Source organism: Mustela putorius, unplaced genomic scaffold, assembly GCF_011764305.1.
Source record: "Mustela putorius furo isolate JIRA1106 unplaced genomic scaffold, ASM1176430v1.1 tig00000275_pilon_pilon_pilon, whole genome shotgun sequence".
NCBI classification, from domain to species: domain Eukaryota; kingdom Metazoa; phylum Chordata; class Mammalia; order Carnivora; family Mustelidae; genus Mustela; species Mustela putorius.
In genome coordinates, this window is record NW_025421341.1 from 33,816,496 (window position 1) to 33,829,960 (window position 13,465).

The 13,465-nt window shown below is 38.4% G+C and overlaps 1 protein-coding gene across 6 annotated transcripts in view; it reads left to right on the forward strand.

Annotated features, from left to right (window-relative positions):
• Positions 1-13,465, forward strand: part of DIS3L2 (DIS3 like 3'-5' exoribonuclease 2) — a 366,495-nt gene that overhangs the window by 191,315 nt on the left and 161,715 nt on the right. For all 6 annotated transcript variants that reach the window (XM_045078897.1, XM_004773468.3, XM_045078901.1 and 3 more), the window contains one exon: positions 7,762-7,935. In XM_045078897.1, coding sequence (XP_044934832.1) covers positions 7,762-7,935 — 174 coding nt within the window. The remainder of the gene's footprint in view (positions 1-7,761; positions 7,936-13,465) is intronic.

Genomic DNA, 13,465 nt, shown 5'->3' on the forward strand with positions numbered 1-13,465 from the left:
GCAAGAGATTCAAAATATGTGTGTGATGCATTTAGGAAGTCCCTGAGTTTTCAGCTTAGCCTGGAATCAGGAATTTAGAGACTGAGCATATAATTCTTTTTTTCCATCCCTCTTTCAGGTTCTCTAGACGTCTCTCTTTCTGTGAATGTTTCTCTTTCTCTTTCTGTAAATTCCTTTTTCAACCAGTTAGTTTCTTGTGCTTTGAACGAAGAACGCACATAGTTAAAGACATAGGTATTAGAAGATGAATGTAGGAAACAGAACCTTGGGAAGCTATGAAAATAATAGATGGGTTGGAAATAACTCAGGTTCCATTTATTTCCAAAATGTCCTTCAGATCTCGGAGGCAGTAACAACAGGTTCCTTAAATCTTCAATGGAAAAACTTCATTCTAGTGTGCACAGGTAATAATATATCGTTTCAAAAATTATCATTTTAAAAAATAATGAGGCTTGAGTCTTTGAACTGTCTGGACTTTTTTAAAGATTTTATTTATTATTTATTTGATAGAGAGAGCATGAGCACATAACTAGGCAGAGCTGCAGGCAGAGGCAGAAGGAGAAGCAGACTCCCTGCTGAGCAGGGAGCCCAGCATGGGACTTGATCCTGGGACTCCAGGATCATGACCTGAGCCAAAGGCAGGTGCTTAACCAACTGAGCCACCCAGGTGCACCTTTTTTTTTTTTTTTTTTTTTTAGAACGTAAGCTCTGCACTCAATGTGGGGCTTAAACTCACAACTCTGAAATCAACCGTTGCTTCCCTACCAGCTGAGCCAGCCAAGAGCTCCCTGTCTAGCTTCTTGATTGCAAATAAGAGAAACTAACTCTGGTTGCAAAAGGAGTTTATCAGAAGGATATTGAAGGGCTCACAGAAACAGTAAGAGTCTTGGATGTTTAAAAAACAATGTAGATAGGAACCAAGGCAAATCTGGAGAAGCAAGGACGAGAAACCCGGCCATCATCTTTCATCAGAATTAGTTTGGCCACAATGCCAATGGCTTCTACCATTGCTCTTACAGATCAACATTGCCACTGGACATTGTTTCCACCACTGCTATCACTACAAACCACTCTAGCTGCCATGAATGAATCCTGAGCGCCTCTTGTCTTTTTGTCATTCTCTCCACATTCAAAGTCATGAGTTGAGGCAGAGTCTAAGTCATCCATAGGGTGCCGGCTATTGGTTTTCATAGAGTGAGAGGGGTGTTCTATAAATGCCTGGCATTATGTAGGAGGGTGGTCACTTCTGCAATGAAAATTGTAGTCCTTTGGCCCACTTACATGCAATGTAGAAGTCTTCTTTTCAATATGTATGGCTTTTCTTTCTTTTTCTTGCTTTATGATACTTACTAGGACCTCCAACCCCATGTTTAATAGTATTGGTGAGAGTTAACACCCTTGTCTTCTCCCTGGTCTGGAGGAAAGCATTTAGGTTTTTACCTTTAAGTTGTGGTATTAGCACTAGGGTTTTCCTGGGCGCCACTAATCAAATTGAGGTTGTTCCTATTCATCACTCTTTTGTTGAGAGTTTTGATTATGAATGGATGTTGAATTTTGTCCAATGCTTTTCTGCATCTGTCAAAACGATTACATGTTTTTCTCATTGTTTGCTAATATGATGAATTATATTGATTGATTTTTGAATGCTGGACCAATCTTTAAGTCTTTACTTGGTCATGGTGTATTATCTTTTTTCAATATATATACAGTTGACCCTTGAACAATGCACTGACCTCTTACACAGTTGAAAATCTGTTTAACTTTTAATTGCCTCAGAATTTGCCTAGTAATAGTCTCCTGTTGATTGGAAGCCTTACCAATGACATGAACAGTCAGTTAACATGTACTTTGTATGTTATATGTATTATAGACTCTATTCCTTCAATAAAATAAGCTAGAGAAAAGAAAATATTATTAAATAAATCATAAGGAAAGGAAAATACATTTATATTACTGTACTGTATTTATTTTTAAAAATCTGCATATAAGTGGACCCACACAGTTCAACCCCATATTGTTCAAGGGTGAATTCTGTGTGTTAATCTTACATAAGTATTTTAAGAATGTGTTCATGAGGGATATTGATCTCATGCATCCTTTCTCTGATTTTGGTTTCAAGGTAATGGTGACTTCATGAGCCTAGTTGGAAAGTGTTCCATCCTCTTCTCTATTCTGAAAGAGTTTGTATAATTGGTATTAATTATTTTCTTAAATACTTTGTGGCATTTACCAGTGAAGCTATCAGGGCCTGGAGTTTTCTTTGTGAGAAGGTTTTTATACTATGAATTCAGTGTTTTAAACAGAATATTACATTGTTTAACATAGAAATAGTTCACTCATTTTCATTGTTGTCTGTTATTTCATTGTATAAGATTATACAATTATAAACAATTTTACTGTTATTAGACAATTTGGGTCATTCTTTGGGTCATTTTCATTTGGACTCTAAAGAGTAATGTTGCTATTATCGTGAAGTGTGCATGCTTTCTTGGTGTGTGTGTGCACATTTCTGTCGGGTACATACCTAGGAGTGCACTTGCTGACTTAGAAGGAATGTGTATGTTTGTCTTTAGTACATCATGCCCAATCTTCACAGATAGTTATTCTAATGGACATTCCCACCTGCGGTAGAGAAGAGTTCCTCTTTGTTTCGCATTCTCTTTAATGCTTGGCATTAAAAAAAATGTCTATCTTGGTGGGTGCATTGGTATTTTATCATGGCTTTATTTTGTATTTCTTCAATAACAAATATGGTTGAATCTCACATTGATTTTTAAGACACAGAGACAAAAGAATACATACCTACAGATCCATTTTTTTTTAAAGATTTTATTTATTTATTTGACAGAGATCACAAGTAGGCAGAGAGAGAGAGAGGAAGAAGCAGGCTCCCCACTGAGCAGAGAGCCCAATGTGGGACTCGATCCCAGGACCCTGGAATCATGACCTGAGCGGAAGGCAGAGGCTTTAACTGAGCCATCCAGGCGCCCCCTACGGATCCATTTATATAAAATTCTAAAACAGGCAAATCTAAAATACAACATTGAAAGTCTAGATGGCAGTTATCTTTGGGGAGTAGGCAAGTTGATGATTGAGGGGGGACACGAGAGGAAGGCTTCTGGGGGCTGGTACTGTTGTTTTATAAGCTGGCTGATGATTACATCAATGTTTATGATGTCCACCTAGCTAAGTTGTCCATGTAAATTTTGTATACTTTTCTATATGTCATTCTTAACAATAAAGAAATGTTTAAGTGAAAAAAAAAAATAAACAGAATATTACATATTAGTTTCAGCTTGAATAATCTTAGACAGTTTGTCTTTCAGGAAGTTTATCCATTTGATCCCAGATATTGAATGTATTGCCTTAAAGTCATTTATAATTCCTTTATTATCCTTTTAATGCTTGTAGGATCTATAATGATGTGTCCTGTCTTGTTCCTGATATTGATAATTTGGGTCTTTCCTTGTTTTTCTTGATTAGCTTCACTAGAAACTTTTCTATTTTATTCTTTTTTCAAAGAATCAGCTTTTGATTTTATTGGTATTCTTTATGGCTATTCATTTTCTGTCCCTTAATTCTTATTTATTATTTTCTTCCTTCTGCTTACCTGAAATCTAACTTGCTCTTCTTTTTTCATTTTTTTAAGGTAGAAGCTTTAGATCACTAGTTTGAGACATTTCTTCTTTTCTAATATGAGCATTACATTTATTTAGAGCAGAATTTCCCTCAAAGCAATGCTTTAGCTGCTTCTCACAAATATTGATATATTGTGTTTTATTCAGTTTGAAATATTTCTGATTCTCTTTTTATTTCTCATTTAGCCTCCTGTTAGTTTAATTTCTAAATATGTATGGATCTTCCTGGTAGCTTTCTGTATTTTTTCCCCACATATTTTTGTTGCTTTTGGCTTTTTGATATGCCTTCTGGGAAAATGACACTCAGTCTGAGCCCATGTTGTATGTGAGGAGCCCACAGGCACCCCAGAGGCTACAGAACTTATGGGTAGGCAGATGTATGTGTCCACTCTGGGCTGGTTTCTCATGGCTGGCATATGAGAGGTGGGGCCAGCCCTGTTGCCACCACTACCTTGTTCCAGTAGCAAGGCTGAAGATGGGAATTTGTTAGAAGTCTGCCCATGAGGCAACCGCATCCCCAGTCTCCCTCTACCATGGTGCACCTAAGAACTCTGGCAGCCAGGCATCTACCCTTACGTAGGAAACACAGTCTTCTTCAGAGAAATCAAATGGCTCCAGAGAAAACCCAAATGCCTGAGCTAAACCCCTTTCCGGAAGAATGTCATATCTGTATTCTACACAGAACTTTGACTTATGGCTTGAATGTGGCATGCCAGGACTTAACTAGAATTGAGCACGATCAATCTTGGTATATTTATAGATGACCCATAGATGAAGAGGTATAGTTGCCTTCTAAAAGGTGGAACCCTACTCAGAGCATCAGAGCTATTCTGTTAAATGCAGTCATTTAGTCATTTACTACTTTTTAAAAAAAAATTTATTTCTTTTCAGTGTAACAGTATTCATTGTTTTTGCACCGCACCCAGTGCTCCATGCAATCCGTGCCCTCCCTAATACCCACCACCTGGTTCCCCCAGCCTCCCACCCCTTCAAAACCCTCAGATTGTTTTTTAGAGTCCATAGTCTCTCATGGCTCACCTCCCCTTCCAATTTCCCTCAACTCCCTTCTCCTCTCCATCTCCCCCTTGTCCTCCATGCTATTTGTTATGTTCCACAAATAAGTGAAACCATATGATAATTGACTCTCTCTGCTTGACTTATTTCACTCAGCATAATCTCTTCCAGTCCCATCCATGTTGATACAAAAGTTGAGTATTCATCCTTTCTGATGGAGGCATAATACTCCATAGTGTATATAGACCACATCTTCCTTATCCATTCGTCTGTTGAAGGGCATCTTGGTTCTTTCCACAGTTTGGCGACCGTGGCCATTGTTGCTATAAACATTGCGGTACAGATGGCCCTTCTTTTCACTACATCTGTATCTTTGGGGTAAATACCCAGGAGTGCAATGACAGGGTCATAGGGAAGCTCTATTTTTAATTTCTTAAGGAATCTCCACACTGTTCTCTAAAGTGGGTGTACCAACTTGCATTCCCACCAACAGTGTAAGAGGGTTCCCCTTTCTCCACATCTTCACCAACACATGTTGTTTCCTGTCTTGCTAATTTTGGCCATTCTAACTGGTGTAAGGTGGTATCTCAATGTGGTTTTAATTTGAATCTCCCTGATGACTAGTGATGATGAACATTTTTTTCATGTGTCTGATAGCCATTTGTATGTCTTCATTTTGTTTTGTGTGTGTTGCGTTTGAGGAGTTCTTTATAGATCCTGGATATCAACCTTTTGTCTGTACTGTCATTTGCAAATATCTTCTCCCATTCCGTGGGTTGCCTCTTTGTTTTGTTGACTGTTTCCTTTGCTGTGCAGAAGCTTTTGATCTTGATGAGATCCCCAAAATTCATTTTCGCTTTTGTTTCCTTTGCCTTCGGAGACATATCTTGAAAGAATTTGCTGTGGCTGATATCGAAGAGGTTACTGCCTATGTTCTCCTCTAGGATTCTGATGGATTCCTGTCTCACATTGAGGACTTTTATCCATTTTGAGTTTATCTTTGTGTACGGTGTAAGGGAATGGTTGAGTTTCATTCTTCTTCATATAGCTGTCCAGTTTTCCCAGCACCATTTATTGAAGAGACTGTCTTTTTTCCACTGTATATTTAACAAAATCCAGCATCCATTCCTGATTAAAACGCTTCAAAGTATAGGGATAGAGGGAACATTCCTGAACTTCACAAAATCTATCTATGAAAGACCCACAGCAAATATCTTCCTCAATAGGAAAAAGCTTGCAGCCTTCCCGCTGAGATCAGGAATATGACGACAGGGATGCCCACTCTCACCACTCTTGTTCAACATAGTATTAGAAGTCCTAGCAACAGCAATCAGACAACAAAGAGAAATAAAAGGCATCCAAATTGGCAATGAAGAAGTCAAACTCTCTCCTTTCGCAGATGACATGATTCTTTATATGGAAAACCCAAAAGACTCCACTCCCAAAATACTAGAACTCGTACAGCAATTCAGCAACGTGGCAGGATACAAAATCAATGTACAGAAATCAGTGGCTTTCTTATACACTAATGATGAAAATACAGAAAGGGAAATTAGAGAATCAATTCCATTTACTATAGCACCAAGAACCATAGGATACCTGGGAATAAACCAAAGAGGTAAAGGAACTATACTCGAGGAACTGCAGAACACTCATGAAAGAAATTGAAGACACAAAAAGATGGAAGACCATTCCATGCTCTTGGATCGGAAGAATAAACATTGTTAAAATGTCTATACTGCCTAGAGCAATCTATACTTTTAATGCCATTCCGATCAAAATACCACTGGTATTTTTCAAAGAGCTGGAGCAAATAATCCTAAAATTTGTATGGAATCAGAAGAAACCCTGAATCTTTATGGAAATGTTGAAAACAAAAATAAAACTGGGGGCATCATGTTATCTGATTTCAAGCTTTACTACAAAGCTGTGATCACCAAGACAGCATGGTACTGGCATAAAAACAGACACATAGACCAGTGGAACGGAGTAGAGAGCCCAGATATGGACCCTCAACTCTACGGTCAAATAATCTTCAACAAAACAGGAAAAAATATACAGTCATTTACTTCTAATGGAGCAAATTATTTTTAATGGGCCAACACCCCAAAATGTGAATGGCAGTTTGCCAAGTGAGCAGATTGCTATTATTTTTAATTTTCTTCATGATGCATTTCTGTATTTTCTAACTTCTTACAGTGAAAATATATTAGTAGTGTGTTCAGATAAAATAGTTTAAAATATTAAGGTAAAAATTAGAATTGTGAAAAAAAAAGGTGTCTGATCTAATCTAGTGAGTGTGACTTGAGATATAGGTGCTGTGGGACGCCTGGGTGGCTCAGTGGGTTAAGCCTCTGCCTTCTGCTCAGGTGGTGATCTGGGGGTCCTGGGATCAAGTGCCACATCGGGCTCTCTGCTCAGCGGGGAGCCAGCTTCCCCCCTCTCTCTCTGCCTGCCTCTCTGCCTACTTGTGATCTCTCTCTCTATTAAATAAATAAATAAAATCTTTTTTTTAAAAAAGATATAGGCACTGTGAAACTAATGATTTAAGAATTATCTCTAAAGGTGTCTGTAAGAGAAGGGATTGACAAAAGCTTTTAATAATATCGATTTGACTTTTTTTTAAAGATTTTATTCATTTATTTGACAGAGATCACAAGCAGTCAGAGAGGCAGGTGGGGGCGGTGGGGGGCAGGCTCCCCGCTGAGCAGAGAGCCTGATGCGGGGCTTGATCCCAGGACCCTGAGATCATGTCCTGAGCCGAAGGCAGAGGCATTAACCCACTGAGCCGCCCAGGTGCCCCTCAATTTGACTTTTTCAAGAAAAACAATTGCAGGAAGCCCAAGAAAGGCCATCTGGCCCAACTCCCCACATCAGAATTCCTGAAGAAAGTTAAAATTATACTGTAGTTAGGGATCTAACAGGATAAGAGTATCATTGTCTCTTCTGCTTACCCCTCAGCCCCCATTCACGGGTGATGGTGTTCTTGCTGGGGGAAGGACAGGAAGTTTCGAAGATTTGCTTACTACCCTCACTTTTAGAGAGGAAACGGATGCCTATGGTCTTATTTATTCACTGACATACTTGTTCCTCTCTGTCCTGTTCACAGGCAGCTGGCTAAGAGCCTTGGTCAGGCTGGTGAAATTGAGCCTGAAACAGAAGGAATACTAACAGAGTATGGTGTGGATTTCTCTGATTTCTCTTCCGAAGTTCTAGAGTGTCTCCCTCAAGGCCTGCCCTGGACAATCCCACCAGAGGAATTCAGCAAGAGAAGAGATTTAAGGTAAATGTCTGAAACTCTTTAAGAACAACATGTTTCCACCTTTCTGTCTTCTAACTTCACTTTCTTAGGGATGGACCTCAGATGTTTCCATCTTTCTACCAACTTTCAAATTCAGTTCAGTTGAGACTTAAGTGCTCTGTAGCAGAGGTGGGCAAAGTATGGCCCACATGCTAAATCCAGCCCACTGCCTATTTATGGATAGCCTATGAGCTAAGCATGGTTTTTATATTTTTTAAATGACTGAAAAAAAAATCAAAACAAAATAATCTTTCATGAAAATTATATGAAATTCAAATTTCAGTATCCATTAAATTGTATTGGAACACAGCCATGCTTATTTGGTTATATTTTGTTTGTGGTTGTCTTTGTGCACTGCAGCATTAGGGTTGAATAATTGCAACAGAGACCATATGGCCTGGGAAGGGCCTTGTGGCCCTTTATAGAAAAAGCCTGCTCCCATTTGTTCTTGACCATTCTAATTTCAGAAGGTACAGTTGCTGTCTCTTTTTCTCATTGTTATGTCCCCTTAGGTCTGATGGAATAACAACAATGTTATCTGGTCAGAAGTACCTTCCTTTAAATGGGCCTCTTCAGGCACAGAGCAAAGGGTTCAAAGCTTCTGTGCTTGGAGCTTCATTTTAAAGCTTTACTTTTAGGTCTGGAATTTGCTGGAAAGTACTTTTGTGGTATTTTTATAACAACATCTTCTTTGAAGATGTTTCTTCATTGTGGGATGTTAGTTCTTTTCTGATATTTCTCTTCAGAATTTGGTTTCAGTACTGGCATTCATTTTGGATGCCACATGGAGATATTTAGAACCAAGAAACTTTTCATACAACCCACTGAGGCTGTGGAAGGTTTTCCGCTAAGGTCATCCCATGTCAGAGTCTTTTCCACCACACTTGCTCACTTCATGCAGCTGAACTTATGATTCCTTCGCTCTTGGTGCCCCTTACTCCATCTAGTTTAAGAATCCTCCTTCTCTGCTCCCTCTTGCTATTCTATCTTTTTTCCTTTAAGATACAAATGCTTTTTTTCTTTTCTTGCCAAGGGTAGGCAAGGAAAAGGAGATGACATTCCCCTTTCCTTCTTGTTAGTAGCTCTGGTGGACCACACGTTTATATTTGCAGTCACTTAACTCAAGTTGCTCTCCTGGCTTTCAGTAGTAACCACCACTCGTGGAACTCCTGCTGGTCCGTGATCTCATCAGGGGCTTTGGGGTCTTGGGCCCAAACCACTCTATCCGAACCATCATTTTCTCATATACAAATTGAAGGGCTTGTTTGCTGAGGTCTTTTCCTAAACCTTGGAATCTATTTAAAAAAAAAAAAATCTAGGGACACCTGGGTGGCTCAGTTGGTTAAGCAGCTGCCTTCGGCTCAGGTCATGATCCCAGTGTCCTGGGATCGAGTCCCGCATCGGGCTCCTTGCTCAGCAGGGAGCCTGCTTCTCCCTCTGTCTCTGCCTGCCATTCTGTCTGCCTGTGCTCGCTCTCTCTCCCTCTCTCTCTCTGACAAATAAATAAAATCTTTAAAAACAATAAAACAAAACAAAACCTAGTAAGAATGAATGGTTGAACTTCATTGTTTGAAGTTGAAGTCAGTCTAGTCATTCCTCAGTAACTATCAACATTTGAAATGTACCTACCCTTTCACCCAAAAACTTGACTTCAAGAAACCCATCCTGCTCAAAGTGTACAAGGATAGATGTACAAGAATGTTCATTGCTGCTCTGTTGTAAAAGTGACACTGTTCATGTCCCTCAACAAAGGGATGACTTTTTAAAAAAAATCTATTTATTTATTTGAGAGATAGAGGGTACACAGGCATGGTAGGGGCAGAGGGAGAGTCTCAATCAGACTCCCTGCTGAGTGCAGAGCCCAACTTGGGACTCAGTCCCATGACCCTGAGATTATGACCTGAGCCTACAGCAAACATCGGACACTCAGTCGTCTGAGCCACCCAGGCACCCCAGCAAAGGGATGGTTAAATAACCTTGTCATACCAGCCAGGTTGCATTCCCTGCAGCTGCCAAACAGGAACTAGATCCATGTGGACTGTCCTAAAGGGGTGGTTGTCATCTGTTGCCAAGTAAAAGAAACAGGTTTCAAAACAGCGTGAATATGAGCCTATTTTTAATAAAGCCAAAGAATAGAAAAATACTGTCCAAAAGCATATACCCATGCATACATATATATGCATATACAAAAATATATATGCATAGAAAATGGTCTGGAAGGAAATACATCGAACATTGATAGTTGTGATCATGAGTGGACTTGGTAGGGTAGTAGGAGGTAGGGAGGGGCAGTATTTCACTTCATTTTATAAATTGCTCTATTTTACAAATTATTTTTTTTAATATTTTATTTATTTATTTGACAGTGAGAGACCACAAGTAGGCTGAGAGGCAGACAGAGAGAGAGGGGGAAGCAGGCTTCCTACTGAGCAGAGAGCCAGGACCCTGGGATCATGACCTGAGCCGAAAGCAGAGGCCTTAACCCACTGAGCCACCCAGGTGCCCCCAAATTATTTTTTAAAATAACTTTTATATCTTTTAAAAATAAAAAAAAAAATGTTCTCCAGAAAGAAAGAAAGAGAGGGAGGGAGGGACTGAGGGAAGGAGGGAAAGAGAGAGAGAGAGAGAGAGAAAGAGAAAGACCTAGCACGTACCTGTAGCACCTTCTCAGTGAAAGCAAATATAGATAGTTTTCTTCTTTCTTTTGTTACCATATAAATAAAGAGGCTACTGAGATTTCAAAAAAAAAAAAAATTATACATGGGACTGTCAGAAAAGAGATGTGATTGATCTTTTTTAGCCTGATTCTTAGCCTACAGATAAATGATAAGGCATTTCAACAGTCCGCCAGCCCCGCGTGTTCTCAGTTCCAGCCCCTGTTCTCAGGCTCCACGTTGCCTTTTTCTTTGGCCCCAGTTGCCTCTGAGTTAGACCACAGAACAGGAGGCCTTGCTCTGCAGAAGACCTCTGTTAAAATAAGCTTGTGTGTGCTGTGCAAGGATCCACAGATCCAGGGAGCTTATAGGACGAGCTGTAGTATACTGCTATGAGCATAGTATCAGTGATTTTTTTTTTATCACTTTAACCTCCTAACACGTTTTCATTGCCTATTATCGCTAGGATTATGTTTCTAAAATTCAAATCTGATTTCTTTTACTCCTTTAGCTTAAAATCTTTCAACTGTTTCCCAATACCTAAAGTAGTAATCTCTAAAGTTTTTTGAAACATGCATTCCCAATAACATTTATGTCTTTTTTTTATAATCACAAGCATATTTACCACTTTTCTTATTTATTATGTACATTATAAATATACATAAAAGTGGAAAAATGAGAATAAAATAAATTTTGAAGATACTTTCCTTTAAAAAGGCATAGTAAGCTGTTCACATTCATAATTTAACTTTTGATGAGAGCAGTGTGATTGAAATTCATGTTTTTTTTTAATTTTTGTTTTCACAACCTGTGATATAGAAACACAAAGTTCTGATTATAAGTTCTGTATATTTTGATACTTAGTTTTAGATTTAATGGTTATCATAACTGAAAAAGATACCTCAGAAGAAGATAACTGAAATTACTAAATCATAATATTCATGTTTTAGTCCTATTCACTGATTATATTCAGAAATACAATCCAGCTAATAAATTTTCATCTTTCATGATGTCAGTCAGTTCTTGTGAACTAATTGAAAGGTGCTGTATTTTTAGAGTTAAAAAAATAAGTTTATAGTCTTTGGTTATTCTTCAGTTGGCATCTTGAAAAAATAGGTAGAAAATTCTCTCACAAAGTTTAAGTGTATAGATATGAGTAGTTTTGCAGTAGTGCAATCTTAGGCTTAGATTGTTTTAGGTCTCCAAATTTATGACATTTCAAATGCCCTTTTAAAAAATGTTGTCTTCAAAACCTGAGGTTTTTTGTTTTATTTTGTTCAAAAATCAGTATTTTTTTTCTTGTTAAAATATTGCCTTTACCTTGAAGTAACAGATTAAGTCTTTTTACTTTTTTCTAAGAATCTGTTGGGTAGCATATGGTTGGCAGTCATTGTTTTGAATTCATACATGTGGCTGGTGATGAATTTATATTAGAGGCAGAAGAAATGTCAACTTTGCCGTTTTAGTAGTAGTATTAGTACTATTGGTACTATAGTATTAGTAGAATTAGTATTATTAGTTTAGTAGTATCTTCAGTCTGTGGATCTTTGTAATAATCTTTTTTTAGCCACTTGCCTGTTTTGTAAGGATTAGTGTAGCTGAAACTAAGTAATTTCCATAAATCCATGTATGGGGCATGAGCAAATCCCATTGATCACAGTTGGCTGAAAGCACAGGAAGTAATGAGGACGCAAGTGTCATTGGCTTTCTGTTCTGGAACACTGACGCTTTTTTCTGGACACTTCACTTAACTCCTGACCCATATACCTTATGAGGGCACCAAGATTAATTTTTTATGTATTTATGTATGTAATCAGTTAACTGCTTACTTTTTACAATAAAAGATGAACATAAAGAGAAGTCTGTGGTATGCTGAAGTCTTTTGATCTGGTTACCTTTTCCTTCTCTTCAGTCTTAAGATAGATTCACTTAGTTTTTCAGCTGACAAATATTAATTGAATACCATCCATGGGTAGTGGAGATTTGATAATTGGGTGGGATTGTGCCAGAGGGGAGAGTTGCTTGGTACATGCGTTTGTAGTATGTGATTTCTTCTGCTCAGAGGTGCAGTGCCTTCAAAGAGGTTTTTATCAACATTACTTTCCTAGGAATGTCACAGAATGACATTGGAATGAGTCCGAGCACCCACTAAAAAACATGAATAAATTAATACATATTCTGTAAACTCCTAAATGAAACCCTCTATGTCTTTTTCCTTTTCCTGTCTTCTCTCCTATATACATCTATTTATACATATTATTTTTATATGGATATATGTAATGTATGCCTAATTCTAAGTTAGTTACTGGAAATACAGAGACAAAAAAGGCCCAGTTCTTGTTCTTCAGGACTTTATTCTTTCTCAGGGAGACAAATTACAGCAAAGTATGGCCCAATGATACCAATATGATACCAGTATGAGCCACTGCCAAGGGCATTGGTACTTGAACCGGTATCTGAAAAGTGAGCAGGCATAGAGGGAGCTAGAGGGACTAAAGCAGTCTTCATTTAGTGATAGGATGTGGCTGCAGAAAAGGTGATACATTCCTGTAAGACTCCCAGATCCTTCAACACCAGGGCTCACAACTCCTATGCTTTTGATAGCTTCTTGACCCCTGCTGCTCGGCCACTCTGCCATGCATCCTGCAGCGTTCCCCTGGCTCTAGCTACGTAAGGACTTCTACATACCCGTTTAGGTTTGGTATTTGAACGATTATATTTGGAACAGAAAAGTTCCATCAATCTTTAAACCTCATAATCCAATTATGTCAGTAAAATTCCAGTTTTTTAGTCCAGTGGAATTGGGGTAATATTTTGCAAACTGAAGTTGAGAGAAATAGTGTTTATTTTGAAAAGAA